We start from the raw sequence: 15,589 nt of genomic DNA, 5'->3' as shown, positions 1-15,589 counted from the left end.
AGTGTTCACACAACTGTGCTAAATATGAACTTTGCAGTCCCAGCTCTTCCACTTATCCTCACAGTTCTCCACTTTAGTTCCCACTCTTATTAACAACCTTAACATGGTGCACACAATCTGGAACTAATTTGTCAAGTAAAAATAAATTATTTAAAAGAGAAGTTATTTTTCTGCTCTGATTTTTAATAAATGGATGCCTTAAGGAGACACCCATCCCTTTTCCCTTCCACGTCCTTCTGTCGTATTGTTTTGCATCACGAAGTTCTTCCATTTGTCTTCAATTACTACAAGTTACCAAAACACCATTAAAAACTGGAAGAACCATATGAAACAGAGGGAAAAGCATGGAACAACTCATTAAAGCACCACTCTTTTAAGGCATGCTGTATTCTTGAATAACTGCCTTGGAATCAAATGGTGGCTATAGCAGGAATATTTATGCATCAGTCTTGCTTTGAAGCCTTTAAATACAGTTGGCTTGATTTCTCTTTCTTAATACCAAGAGATACCTACATTAATAAATAAATTAATAGAAATAACATTGTCATTTACAAATTAATGAAACCTTATTCACCATCCCCTTTAATTTATTTTGCCACTGACAAAAGAAAAAGTAAAAAATTTTTATTTTTAGCTTTGTTGCAATTAAAACAGTTTTGAAGCAAAATTATAAAGAAATTATTTCTGTGCAGTTGCTTAAGGCATATGGCATGGATTTTAGCTGGGCTATAAATTCTTTAACAGAATTAAGGACTTCACAGTGGATCCAACACCAATCTGTTTGACAAAGCTGCTTGGGTTGGGACAGAGGTACCAGGAAAGAGCCTGGGAAGGGCATGCCTCCCTCACCAACTTGTTGGTTTAACCTCAAGTTAAGCAGAGAGCTTTAGGAAGGACTCAAACACCTCAACTTTTCAATTCTGCTCCCTCCACTGTGAAACAGCTGCAACCTTGAACCCTTAAAACCTCCTCTTCCTTTCATGCCCAGATAAATCCTGATTTTCCCAGACAAACAACGCTGCCATCCCCTGAGGAATGCTCTCACAGGACAGCTTCTTGCTGCTTTTCCAATCTTTGATCTTCCTTCCCAGTAAAACAGCCCAGCCCAACATGTGCCTGCAGATATTGACAGCAGAGCCACAGCTCTGATTAAATCCTGTCTGCCACCCTGCCTTTGGATCAGCAGCTGGGCTGTCCTGCTGGACCTCTCCTGGAGCCCTGGATAACCCACCTGCCTCCCTCCTCACCTCCCTCTGCATTTCAGAGCAGGTTTCCCAGCTCCTGCTCTCACCCAGCTCCCAACCCCTCCATGGGGCAGGCAGGGAGCAGCCCTGCTCCCTCCTCCTCCTCCTGCTGGAGTGTGATTCAGCTCAGTGGCTCGGTGAAAAACTAAGGAAGGAGAGGAAGAATTTATTTTCCATTGTGCTGGCAAACTGAACTGACTCATGCTGTGCATTTGCTGGGCTCAGCACGAGGGAGGAGGTGGGGACCCAGAGCTGGGGCAAGGACACCCCATGGCATGGCTCCCTCATCTCTGCACAGATCAGCAGGAACAGCACAAAACCAGTGACAAGAATGGATGGCACAAGGGGGCTCAGAGTGCCAAATGTTACCAGAAATCTCTTTTATCAATCAATCTTTACAATAGGAAAATGGATTAACTTTGTTCATGTCTATATTAGTTCCTTTGGTACACTCTGATGTAATGACACATTAGTTTTCCTGGAGGCTTTGGTGTTTTTCGTGCTCAAGTAAAACAAATCAAAGGACAGCCTGGTTCTGGAAATAAGGACTTTCCTCGTGGAAGGATAAAGGATACTCCTGAACACCAAGCTTCAGCCAACATCCCAGCCCCTCTGACACTTTATTGAAACCCGCACAGTGTTTTCTGGTGTCACAAACCAGTAACTCCAGCAACCAGGGATGCCTGGATCCTATTTCTGTGGAAATAGGGTTGATTTGCCATGTTTTACTCCAATTAGTAAGTGTGGGTGCTAGTGATTAGTGAAATTGTGTTGTACCTGAATTGTAAGGGGTGTAAAAACCTTCTGTGGAACCAGATATGGGGTGTCCCAATTTGGCTGCACAATGAATAATGATTTACTTTTGTAATTCTACATTTTGCATCCCAGCCTCTCTCCTTAAGTCAGCACAGGCCAGTCATGAATTTTCTTAATGCCAAAAAGGTAAAACAAAGAGGTGACCTCTGAACAGGGGACACATCCTTCCCCCAGAACTGAAAATCTTTCTAGTGAATAAATCAGCGAATCATTTGTTCTGTCCCCAAAGAGGGAGGTGTCAGAGCTTGCCAGTTCTGATCCTCGAGGCTCTGTGAGAACACAAGGATGGAGAACAACTCTGGCCACGCCAGCCCAGCCATGTTTGGGAAATGGGGCAGGGAGGAAGGGGAGAAAGCCAGGACAGAGCCTGGGCTACCCCACATCAGCCCCAGCTTTGCAGCAGCAGGAGCTACGTGTGAGTGGTGCCCTCACCTGCCCGTGCACCTCTCCTCCAGGCTCTCAGCAGTGACCTGGCACCCACAATCACTCCTCTCCCTCATGGATGATCCAAACTTCTCTTTAGGTATTTTTAAAAAAATTAGGTCAGAGGAATCTGTGCAAGAAGGAGCTCATTAACCACCTTTGTGCAATAAATACCAAGATGCACCTTTTTCCTGGTGTTTTGTACTGAAATCACCCTCTGGCTTCTCTTTTCTGACAAAGCAGGACCAGAAGACACCAGCTTGTATAGAGCCTCACAGTAATAAAAATAAAATAGCAATAAAAATCTGTAATAAACAGAGGTAATTCTGTAATAAATACAGAGATAATTCTGTATTTGGAGAAACAGGGACTCAGCAGAATACCTCACCCAGCCCAGCCCTCCCATCCCCATTCCTTCCAGCACACTTCAAGCTCTCTTTTTTTTTTCTCCTGAGGATGAGAAGACACTCCTGACCCTGTGAGCTGCACCAGTGCTGCCTGTCGGAATCCTGAATAAACTGAATTTCCCAGCACTGTTCCCGTTGCCCCCGAGCGCGTGGCAGCGGCACAGACAGCCCACCAGCTGCCAACAGGAATTTCAGCACTTTGTCAATTATGTAAAAATAAGAGGATTTGGGCTGATCCTCCCCAAAGTTACCCTGGTAGTCTCTGCTGTCTTGGTACAACTCGCCTGCAAGTTGGAGAGGAACCTGCAAGAGCTCTGGGGAAGGTGCACAGTGCCTGTCACTGCCACTGGTGGGGTGTGTAAGGTTTGGGACTCTGCCTGTTATCCCCACAGCTCAGAGCTGTCCCAGGAAGGAAAAGGGGATTATTGATATAATATTGATAGATAAATGGATATAAAGGAAAAGGATATTATTGATAGAATAGGAGAGGCTCTGTATTTGAGAGTCTCTGCAGTTCTGTCCCTCCCTGCAGGTCAGTGTCTCCTCTTGGGGATGGTTTTGGCCCTGCAGCAGCCACCCCGTGTGCTCAGCAGGGAGAGCTCATCTGCCTGTGAGATGCTGGAGTATATTTAAATCACCTTCCTCAGGAAAGATGTTGTTTAAACTGCAATCAAGCCAGCCAAAAATAAATAAATAATCATTTACACACTTCTGTAAACAAAGAAATGAAAGCGCTGTGGAGCTGCGTTACCCCAAGAGCAGGTCACGACCTCTTCCTGCTTTGGGGAACTGAACTGAGATCAAAAGTGGACTTTAAAAGAGAATTAACTGCCAAAACCATTCACTTTTGGTAAATAGAGGGTTTTGATGATACTTCCATTGGAGAGCAGGGAGGCTCTGGGCCCAAACACGAGCCCTGGATTTTGATGTATGCTGTTGACTTCCCCAACACAGAGCAATTTGTAATAGCTTTGCCACGCTGTTGTTTTCAAAGCTCCTGCTACATCACAAGCATTTATTTCTGACCACAAAATTACATTTATTCAACAGAAAGCAGCTCAGGGTCTTTAAGAGGTTAACTTCTGGAGTGCTTGGCTGCTCTCCAGCCTCCCTACGAGCATCAGTGCTAACGCAAGGCACACAACAGCACCCAGGCTGGCCGTGATTAATAGAGTGCTGAACACGCTGCTTTCCACATACACACACTTTTCATTCCCTTGCTTCCATAGATCATGGACTTATCCTCAAAATATCTGACTGAAATTGAATTTGGCTTCTCTCTCAACCGTTCATTTCCTATGTTATGCAAGGTTATATCCTTTTCTGCATGAGCAGAACCAAACCAGCTGCAGCTTTTGAGAAGAAAATGTGTTTTCAATTATGAAGTTGGCCTGAATATTGAACCACAGTTCTACTGCTGCTCTAATTGAGCCATCATGGAGTGAATGTACAGGAAAGAAATTGTATTAATTAGGTTTGGAAGTTTAACATAAGGAAATTAAAGGGGGTAAAATAGAAAAAATATGAGTATCAGCTCAGGAACAATCTCTCAAAATGCAGAAGGAACGTAGGTCTGAAGTGGTTTAGGCACACACATTATTAGAGTACTCCTTCAAAGACATGATTAGTAGTTCCAGCACATCAAACTGATTTTCAGCTTCTGTTGTCTGCATATGGAAAATTATTAAATTACTGACTGACCAAATTAATAGCTTAAAGAGCAATTCAGCTGAGTGGGGAGCCAGAGTGGTCTCATCAGAATGGCAATACCCTTAAAAGTACTTGCTCTGGGAGAAGAATATGAGAAATGGCTTTCACAGACATCAAGTCCAGCACGTTGTTCTGGAGTCTGTGCCTTAGAGGGTTCTCCAAATGAGGGATTACTGCATTACTGTTGGACAGTGCTCTTATGCCACATGAAAAGAATGCTAATGACCTCAGGAAATCCTTTCCCAGCCTTAAAATATCTGTCTGATGACTTCACAAATACAGATTCCAACATGAGACTTCCATACCACAACTTCAGTTCTGTAAATTTACGTAGCCCAAGAACATCCCTTCTTTTTGCTGCCTTTTTTTTTTTTTTTTAATTTTATGTACAAATATCCATCCACTGATGTACCCATGGTAAAGCACAGAGACCTACCCAAAACACAGCTTATTCAGACAGCTGATGGCAGGGATGCCTTGCTAATTATATATAATAATCATGGCATGATTGCATGGTGAAGCTCTTTAACCTTTCCTGATTCTGTCCTGTATTTAGCCCAGCACAGGGAGAGCAAACCATTAATAAGTTGCATCCTCAAGTTAATGGCAAGGAAAAGGAAAAGCAAGACAGAGATTTAAGATCAAAATGACAGGAATTTTACACTTCTGAAATGAATGACTTTTAGCTGTCTTGCTCACAATAGCATATTTACACCAGCCAGACCTTAAATCTTCCAGGGAAGGCAGAAAAGTTACCCACAGATTTCAAAAGAACAGTACCATCAGCTCTGAAGCAGACACAACATTCTGTTAAATTAGAAAACTGCCTTCAAACTTCCATTAAGATCCTAAATAAGGAAAAAGTACTATAATAAAACTATTCTCCAGTGATGAATTAATAGAGGCTCATGCTGAACCAGGAATGCATTTGAAAATTTGTAGTATGTTAAATTCCATTTCATAGTGCTTTTACTTTAACTCTTATCATAAAAAATCCAGTTACTTAACACACTGAGATCTATACAAAAAAAAGTTATTTCCAAGTACTAATGGAAGCTGCATGTTTGATAACTGGAACAGTTGTTATCTGAATGGATGAGATAAATAACCAAGGAACACAGAATGTTCTGCTTTGTCCAGTATTTATAAATTCAAATGATATAAAGAGAAAATACTGGGGGGATGTATCAACATTCCATGCTCAAACTGAAGAGAAAAATTGGCTAAAGTGACCTGTGGTTTTGTTTAAAAAAGCCAAGTGGCCCCAGGTTTACCAGCAGCTCCCATAAATCGTGTTTGGGAGGGGACATAAATACCTGAGCTTAACTTCCCCTCTCTCCAAGTCACGTCAGGCTCACCCAGGCACAGTTCAAGGACAGTTTAAGTCAACCTGAGCTGACACATTTGTGCTGCTCCTGCCCCTGGCTTTGCTCTGCTGGGCTCTCCCCTGCACTGAGCTGCTGCTCTGAACCCACCTGGTGGGAAACTAAGCCAGCAAAAAGAGGGGGAAAAGCCCAATTTAGTGCTGAACGTGGGCTCAGAGCAGAAAAAGTGCTGAGGAAAGGCAGGGCTGGGGAGCAGGAACACAGCAATATCCTTGTAAAGCTGCTTAAACACCTGGGCTTGTCAGGGAGCTGCCTCCATCCCCTGACCTGCTGGCCCTCCCCAGAGCCCTGTGGACAGTTCAGCCCACAAGGGATTGGCAAAAGCCCACTCCCCTTCTGATGTGGAGTCCAGTTTATTATTCCATGCCAAAAGCACCTAATTCTGTCTAAGGGCAGAGTTTGGGCAAAGGATGAGGCAGCAGCAGCAGGAGGTGGAGAGAGGAGTCAGAAATGTGGTGAGACTCTCCCACAGGGAAATGGAGAAGTTGCATCAGGCAAGAACCTTTATCCTCAGTCCTGGGTGAGCAGCTGGTGGTGCCCCAAAGTTCCACATTCCCACCCACCATGCCTATGGTGCTGCTCCTACAGCATTCCTGCTCCAGGACACTCATTCTCCAGCAGAAGGGACCCTAAAAACATTTACTCTCACCACTTCACTTACCTCTGGTTTATTTATTCACTGCTGTTGATCTTTAAAAAAACCAAACCCAAAATCATAGAATCACTGCAAGGTTTGGGTTGGAAGGGACCTTGAAGCCCATCCTGTTCCAGCTCCCTTGCCATGTGCACCTTCCACCAGAGCAGGTTACTCAGAGCCCCATCCAGCCTGGCCTTGGACACTTCCAGGGACAAATCTGGGGCTAAAAACTGATGTCTGTGCAGTAAAATAGGGGAACCTCTTGCCCTATTCCTCCTCCCTGCTCACATCCCATCCCACAGGTGTTGTGTGACCAAAGGGTCCCTCTGCCAGCTCTTCCCAGCACATTAAATATCACCTGACAGGTAATAAATTATTGCCAGGCAATCCCAGGGGGCTGCTGAGGTCAGTGTCTGTTCCCAGCAGTGTTGCTCCCTCAGCCTCTCAAGGGACAGGAATTGAGGCATCTCCTATGGATTTGAAATGGAGAGAAGCTTATTTGCTCACCAGAACTTGTTTTTGAGATACCCAGAGCAGTTATCTCCTGATGTTTTAGAAAGCCAGCCTTAACAACAACCAGAAACCAGATCTATATCCTGAACAATCAAATATAACTCAACAGAACAGGCTCATATCCTTGGTATTTTGATTTGTCTCCAAAACAAGATACAGTAATTACATCTATAATCAAATACCATAATTCACAGTTTAATGTGGTGCATTTATGTAGTCAATCATGATTAGTTCAGGTTTTTTAGGTTTCTGAAACCCTGTCTCGATTAGGGAGACTGGAATCACCAGCTCAGAGATTCAGCAGCACAATCTTTTAATGTAGTTGTGCTCATTTACGTAACAGGGGATTACAACAACAAATTTTACTCTGGTGAGGTTGAATTTATACCAAAATAAACTTCACTTTTTATATCAGAGAAGCAAAACTAAGGGAGAGGAGTGTGTGTGAGCCATGCCAAGGTAACAGGGAGCTGTCTCCACCAGGGAAGGTCTAATGGAAGAATCTCCTTCACCGTAGCCAAATTTAAATTTACGCTTTTACTTGATCCTCAGACATTCCCTTCATTAAAGAACAGTGCTGAAAGCACACATGCACTTTTCAGTCAGTGCATTGCAAGCTTGAAACTGAAGTGAAAAGGTTCTGAGAGCACTGCAATGCACTCAGAGCAATTCTAAAGTGTAAATTTCCATTGGCAAACGGACGCAGGCAAGTCATTCTTTGTTCTCACAAATGTCTGCTGGATACATCAAGGACAAAGTCATCCTGTTTATTTATTTATTTCTAGCAATACTTGGGAAATCAGGTTGTAAAACAAAAAGTGCCATGCTGCTTTTAAATGAGGGATTACTGCCTGCTTGGGACACAGATTTAGCAGGATGTGGAGGTGATCAGGACTGCAAGCCTCACTAAGGGGAGTTGAGCATTTAAATCCCTGTCCTGCAAACATGCTCCTGAACTTCCCTGTGCTGGTGGAACTGCCACAGTCTAGAGTCAGTGAACAGCTCATGGGCTGAGGAAGTGCTGGAACACAATTCTTGAGGGGCAGAGCTGTGCAATGTGTATCAGTGGGAGCTCAAGCCTCCATCCAGCAGCCCAGGCAGGCACGGAGCTTTACAAGGACAAATGTCACTTCCACCCTCCCTCCCTGATGCTTTCTGAGCAGCAGAACCACGGCTCCCATCTGGCCACAGAAAAATGGAAAACTCTCTAACTGGCCCAGCTGCCTTTGCCTCTGGAAACCCTTCAGAAAAACAACAGTTGGCTTTTAAACTCCTGAGCACTCTGCTGCTGTGCTCTGGGTGAGTGCTGGGAGGAGAAACCCAAGTGGGAGCCAGCAGTGGGGCTGGAGCCTCTGCAGCCAACCCAGGCTTTTCCATCAGCCCTCTGCAATACAATGTTTTCCAGCTGAAAAGCTTTGCAGGGAGAACAATTTGCAGTAATCTGGTGTTTTATGAGGGCACTACACTGCACTCATTAACAGCTCATGTAGGGTCAGTGAGGCCCAGTGAGCTGGATGGGTCCCCTGGGTCCCTGCCATGGTGACAGGAGGCTCAGGGATGCTCAGGGATGCTCAGAGCAAAGAGATGTCAGCAGTTTAGATTGTCCAGCACAAACCCTGAGTCACAGAATGACCTGGGTTGGAAGGGACCTTAAGGATCATCTCGTTCCACACCACTGCCATGGGCAGGGACACTTTCCTCTATCTCAGGCTGCTCAGAGCCCCATCCAGCCTGGTTTTAAACACTTCCAGGGATGAGGCAGCCACAGCTTGTCTGGACAACCTGTGCCAGGGCCTCCCCACCCTCACAGGAAAGAATTTCTTCCCAATATCCAATCTAAACCTGCTCTCTGTCAGTTTGAAGCCATTCCCCCTGTCCTGTCACTTTGTGCTCTTGTAAAACCTCCCTCTCCATCTCTCATGGTCCCTTCAGGTGCTGACATTCCCTGCACACACAAAATGCAAAGGGCTGAGCCCTGAGGGCTCTGTGGCCACAGCAGGCTCATGTGTGGCAGCATGAAAACATGAGAAGAAGCAGAAGCAGCTCTTACCTCTCCCTGGAAACTCTTCAGTAATGGAGCTACCTGTTTGCGCAGGTCCTGGAAGACACAAGCAGGATATGCCATCAGAAACACTGGAAAGGACAAGGCATCATCATGTTTTGCCTGATGTTATTTTCAGTTCTCAAGTGTTACTTCAGTTCTGATTGTGTTTTGTGAGAGATTTGATGCAAATAGAATTATACCTGGAGTTCACTCTGAGCAGGTCTCAATTTCCAGTTTGACATACACCTTCATGTGCTGCAAATAATTATCCAGACTGGGCTGGGGCTGGCTAAGCACTGAATGCCTTCAGCCCCCTAATTCAGCTGAAACATTAATGAGATTAGCAGTAAACGTCTCTATCTACCTCCACAGCAGCCACACCTCTGAACTTATGCCAAGGAAATTCCCACAAATGGAAGCCAGGCTTAAAGGAAGATGATTCTAGACCATCACTTCAACTAGAAGTGTTGCCATTTTGAAAAATCTCTGGTTTATTTATTATTTTCCCAAGAGTGCTCTGGCTTTAGTCATCAGAGAACTGGAGCTCATTGAAGATGACAAGTATTATTTGTTGGTTTCTGTATAACTCAAAATTTCTTCTTCCAAATTACAACACACTCAGTGCTACAAAATTCATTAAAATACTGCCCACAAAATCACTCTAAAGGTTTATAGCATGTTTTTACTTAGCAACTGAGATAATTTAGGACAAAAAAGATACATTTATTGTACATAAAATTTTCTATGGCTTCACCTCTAAGCTGGTTTGGGTCTAATTCACTTACAAATTCAATAATTCTTATTATCTGTGTGCCTGAAGAATAAAATAGGACACTATTAGTCATGCACAGCCAAGATGCTGCACTCCTGCTTTTGCCACTGACAAGGCACAAGCAGCCACTTCATGGTGCACTTCCACCTGGAAATGAATCTGGAAGAGGACTGAAGCAATAACCTGAAGCTGCATCACCTGGGAGGGCAGCACTGCTGCTGCAGGGCAAGGATGGGAATCCACCATGGATCTCCCATTGGTGGAGATTTCCAAGGCTCAGCTGAGAAGAACTGTGCTAAAGGAGTGTTAAAGTGCATTCTTAAGGGCAGGTGAGATCTGGTCAGACTCAGGACAGCCCCTCCAATGCTGAGCCCTACCATGCTCTGGCAATACTGCCCACAACTGGAACAGTCACCATGAAATCTTCCTCCCTGCACACAGTCCCTGAGCTGCTGAGCCTCGTGCAGGGGGTCACAAAGACATCTTTGAAACATTTTCTCTATATACAAAAGGGTCTGTTGAGGCCTCAAGGTTTTCAGAAAAGAAGGTGACCTTAAAAAGTTGGGAAATTCTCTTTTCCAACACATTTACTTACACATCTACAGGCATGCAACATATTGGATGTTAAACCACTCACCAAGACACACTCAGCCCTGGTTTAATCTGATTTTCCTGAAGGAAATGTAGGCTTTTGAGAAGTGATTTTTGTCATTTAAATGACAAGTCATGCAGAGACTTGGAGTACCAGGAGTTCTCCCACTCCCTGAGAAATGGCTTAGGGGGCCCAAGGCAAATGAAGCTATCAAAGACAAATGATCAGTCAAATTTCACTTCTGACATGGGTTTTGCACTAAAATACAGCTTAATCCCCATCAAGTCAAGGATAATATTGCAGCTTTCTGAGCTGCCTCTTTGGGCTGAACCAAACTGTGCTTCTGTTCTTAGGCCAGGCCAAGTCTCCCCAAGGTTTCCTGATATATCCTGCTGCCTGCTTTGGGACACAGAAAGGTTGGACACTGTCCTTGTGGATCCCAAACATCTACAAACTACACTTCTACCAAAGCAAACTGGCAGGTTGAGCAGCTTTTCCCCACTCCCTGCCTTCTCAGGGAGACCTGAGGGCTGTGCACGTTTCAGAACGTGTTTTCTTTGTAACCTGATGATGCTGACATTGAGGAAAGTAACAATAACCACTGATGGCAAAATAAATGCCCACATTCAAGGCCAAAATCTGGCAGAGGCAGTTTTAGTGCCCAGTGAAATTACAAACAGAATCAGATTTACAGATACTGGCACCCTTTATAAAATCAGGAAAAATTATGTCATCCAAGCAAAGCAACTTTTCTTGAAATAAAAATCTCAGCAGGTCAAAAATCACTGGGTTTAGGGCTTTTGTCCCTGATATTGCCTCTGAATTTACTGACTTGTTTGGCACAGCCAGAAAAGTGCTGCCAGAAGTGAAGGCAGAAATACAGGAGATGTAATCCCAGATCCAGAGGCAGGAGAATGTCATCCCTGCTCCTGTGGCCATGGCAAGCTCTAGCCAAGATCCTGCTATTTAACTGCCTCCTCTGGCACATCCTGCCTTCTGAAAGACAGGATCTGCAGCACTTTTTATTTCAGGATATAAACCATGTCAGGACTTCACCTTCATTTTCATCTTGAATAATGAGGGATGTTGTTGTTGGCTGTTTGTGGCAGCAGAGAGGGAGAGAAGCAGGGGTGGAAAGGAATAGAAGGAGCATCCCAAAGCCATAAAAACAGCAACAAAAAGGGAGAAAACTTTTCAAGTGAATTGATTTAGCAAATTCAGGATGCTAAAAATTCAGTTTTAAACACTAATCCCAGCAATCAGAAGGTTACCAAGCAGAATTCATGCCATCATGGGAAAACATGCTTGATTCAGACAGCAGCTTGTGCTGGGGGTAAAACTGCTTTAAAATGTTTCCTGGGAGAGGAGAAGGCAGCTCAGGGTGATTCTGCTCCATGGGCAAGCAATGGTTTATCTGCAATCCATGTGGGGCAATCAGAGCACACACCTGAATGGGGTAAATGCTTTGACAACTTGAAATCCTCACAATAACCTGGAATCTGTGGCAACTGAACAACTGAGACAGAGCATCCCACTGCCCTTCCCTTCCTGAGCAACCAGGCCAGGAAGGGGAACTGCAGCCATGTGAGCCAGTGCTAAACTCAGCTGCATGCAGGTGGCACACACCACAGCAAAAGGCATAAACACCTTTTCCACACCAGTTTTTCTTTTCTCCCCTCTTTTCCTGCCTTGCCCTTGGAAAGAGTTTATAGGAAAGAGTTTATAGGGTACTTTTATAATTCCTTCCTCAGCAAAACAACATCAAAACTTGAGACAGCTCACAACCAAAGGGAAATAAAAATAAACAGACAGAAGTCAAGAATACATATGCCTCGAGTCACAGCTCTGCTGGGGAGATTTATTTTTGGCAGTTTGGAAAAATTTCTCATCAGACTTTGTCTCAAAATATTACACTGAACTTCAAACAGAATTTTACCTTCTTTACACTAAATTGAACAGGAAGAAGGACATTCAGTTCAGACCCAGGGGAATCTGCAGTGTTGGTTAGCAAGGACACTGGGTGATTTATTATCTGTTTAAAGTGTGGTGGCCTTTACTGCCTGGGCTGTGATCAAAACAGGAAAAGCATCCAGGCTCCAGCCCTCACAGAGCTACCAAAACACTGCAGCCAAGCAGAACAGCTGAAAAGGGTCCATGCAACTGAACATTAAAACAAATTGTAATTTACCAACACAAACACACTGAGATATTTGAGTGTAGGAATACAATCCCATTATTAGCCTATTTTTCCGTGCCATCTAAATACATGCATTCTTTCTTTCTGGATGATTTATCAGGGGTAGAGCAGTTTTCTGAAAAGGGCTCTATCACAGACAAACTCAGTATCTGATGAAGAGCCCATGAATGAGGATGCTGTGTCATTATCTGAATCAAATCTGATGGCTGAAAGCTAATATAGCGTTTCCTCTTTACAAGAGTAAAACCAATGAGTTTATATTTTGATCAAGTAGCTAAACAATGAAATCTGAATCCACATAATTTTTAACTCCCTTTCCATTCTCATTAAAAATAACTCCATGGAAAATAAACCAAGAATAAATCTGTGTTAAGATCCTGGGCAGCAAATGTGTCTTTGTGACAACTAAACTACATTATTTATCTAGATCCTAATTCCCTGTGTACAGTACAAAGGACACAGCAATGGCCAGGCTACCAATGCTGTATTTGTAATTTACTTGAGGTCTGAAGCTACACAAGCACCCTCTGATCTCCTCTCAGGCTGCTCCATCTCATTTCCCTCCCCAGTGCTTATCTCTCAATGTCACAACAAGAGCCCTCTGACCCCAGTTTGATAAAGTGGCCCAGCAGAGCTGAGCTTGACCTCCACACCTTTCTCATGTGCACTGTGCTCCTGTGAAAGAGCCCAACCCAAACCCTGGGTGAACATTCCAGCGTGGGGCTCCCCTGCCACATTTCCCACCAACTGTCCTGTATTTTGTCTGCTGGAGCCAGGCAGGGGCTGGGGAATGTCCCTGGGTCTGGCACAGGGATCCTAATGAGAAGCAGCCCGTGGGTGACATCACCAGTTCAGCTGTCACATCCCATTCTGGAGCAGCCTCATCACGGGAGGTGCTGTGGATTCCCCCCTCTGTCCCTTCCCTGTCTGCCCACCAGGAACTAAGCCCTGAACTGCCCTGTGCTCTGAACTGGCAGGGGCTGGACAGCCTGACCCCACATTCCTTCTTGTAAGAGCTTTAAAAAAGAAAGAAAAAGAAAAAACCCCACACAGAATAACCTCCAGACAGCCCCCAGGGCATCCTGGCTGTGTTTGTAATTCCATCAACACCTAACACTTCCCATCCCTGGACATGTTCAAGGCCAGGCTGGATGGAGCTTGGAGCAGTCTGGGCTAGTGGAAGGTGTCCCTACCCATGGCAGGGGTGGAATGAGAAGAGATTTAAGGTTCCTTCCACCCCAAACCATTCCATAGCTCCATTATAAGAAATAGCACAGCTGAAGGAGAGCTCTCCTGCCAGAAGCTGTGCCAGGTTTATGCCCCTCTCACCAGAGGCAGCGTGCTGGGAGGGTGGGTGTCTGTTCCTAGGGATTGGGAGGATGTTTATCCCTCACAGCCAGGGCTCTGCACACTCCATCCACCCCACTATTATCTCCAGAATGTTGCTGAGCTTCCCATAAATGCAGCTGAAAGGGGGAGAGGGGAGAGGCAGCCAAGCACGAAGGATTTGGGAAGAACGCTGGCATCAACTTCTGAGGTGTGTTTGATTATTGTGTGCTTCAAGGACACAACTTGTCACCATGAAACACACAAATCAGCAAGTTAACTATAATTAGGAGTAAGCAGTTCTGCTGGTTAATTAGAGAGAGGCAGCAAGCACAGATGCTTCGCCCTGCTATGGGGAAATGGGTGAAGGGGTCGGGATCACTCAGACACCTACCAGTGCAAAAGACCAGGTTTAAATATTATTTCTTTGCATTGTGGAAAAATCCAGAGTTTTCATTATTTTTTTTCCCCACCAGAAATCCTTGGCACACATGACTGGGGGTGTACTAAAGGAAACATTTAAGTCTTTATATTTAATTAGTTCCAGCAAGTTCGACTTTGCTTTAATGTAAAAGAGATGAAACTGAAATCCCAGCTAGTTGTTCAAACAGGTATTATACAGTAGCTTAGATGACTTACTTAATTCCTAAAATATAAGGCAAAGTAAATCATATGAGTAAACAATTTGTTGCTCAATTTACACTTTGATTTAATGAGATATAAAACCTCTTATTGCTTAAGGCTGCTGAAGTATTTACTTGAAATCCGATCATTAAAGAATGAATCACAATCATATCAATCTTCTGAGATATTTTTAGTTATTTCAATACACTAACATGCCAGTGTTTTCTCTGCACAAAAAACCACCCTTTTAAAGTCACATTTATGGATATGTTTCAGCCTAGCCCAATGATAAATAAAAAATCCTGATTTACAGTAGCAAAACGTACACCACAGTACTTTCAGAAATATTTCAAGCTCACAGATCTTGTGCAAATTCCATTAGCTTTAATTATTTATTAGCAGTAGATTTAGATTACTGTTCTTGACCTATTTTTCAGTGTATGGACCCACCCAGCAAGAAGTGAAAAAATATTCCATTTGTGAAGGGCTGATTTAGTGAGTGCAGATTTCAGCTTGGAGCAGAACATTGAGCAAAACCCTGGGCCCTGTAACTCACAGAGGTTACAAAGCAGGGCCTGCAGAACAAACACTGATAGAGCCTTCTTGAAAAGAGACAGAATTTTTGCTGTTTGACCACTTCAGACAATTTTGCCAGACTTGCAGCCACGTGACAATCCCAAGGGAAGGGACAGCAGACCCCAGAGAGAAGTTCCAAGAGTTTCTTTGTGGAAATTCCCTGGTGGGTCCTACTCAGCCTTGGGGAAGGGGGTCAAGAGGGAGAATTTTGGGGCTGGTCCTGTGACCCTTTGCAGTCAAGGTGCAAATTGTGCTCTTTGCAAGCTGGGGAAAACAGAGCATCTGGGAAGGAGCCTCCTCACTGTGCTGGGACTTTGCTTTCA

General features: G+C 44.3%; 1 protein-coding gene across 7 annotated transcripts in view; it reads right to left on the bottom strand.

The window, feature by feature from the left end:
* The window catches only part of CUX1 (cut like homeobox 1), a 269,325-nt gene that overhangs the window by 155,588 nt on the left and 98,148 nt on the right, over positions 1 to 15,589 (bottom strand). For all 7 annotated transcript variants that reach the window (XM_059866198.1, XM_059866191.1, XM_059866192.1 and 4 more), the window contains exon 3: positions 9,186 to 9,233. In XM_059866198.1, coding sequence (XP_059722181.1) covers positions 9,186 to 9,233 — 48 coding nt within the window. The remainder of the gene's footprint in view (positions 1 to 9,185; positions 9,234 to 15,589) is intronic.

Source organism: Haemorhous mexicanus, chromosome 22, assembly GCF_027477595.1.
Source record: "Haemorhous mexicanus isolate bHaeMex1 chromosome 22, bHaeMex1.pri, whole genome shotgun sequence".
Classification (NCBI taxonomy): Eukaryota; Metazoa; Chordata; class Aves; order Passeriformes; family Fringillidae; genus Haemorhous; species Haemorhous mexicanus.
Note: the sequence above shows the minus strand (reverse complement) of the source record. Positions and strands in the feature narration are given on the sequence as shown.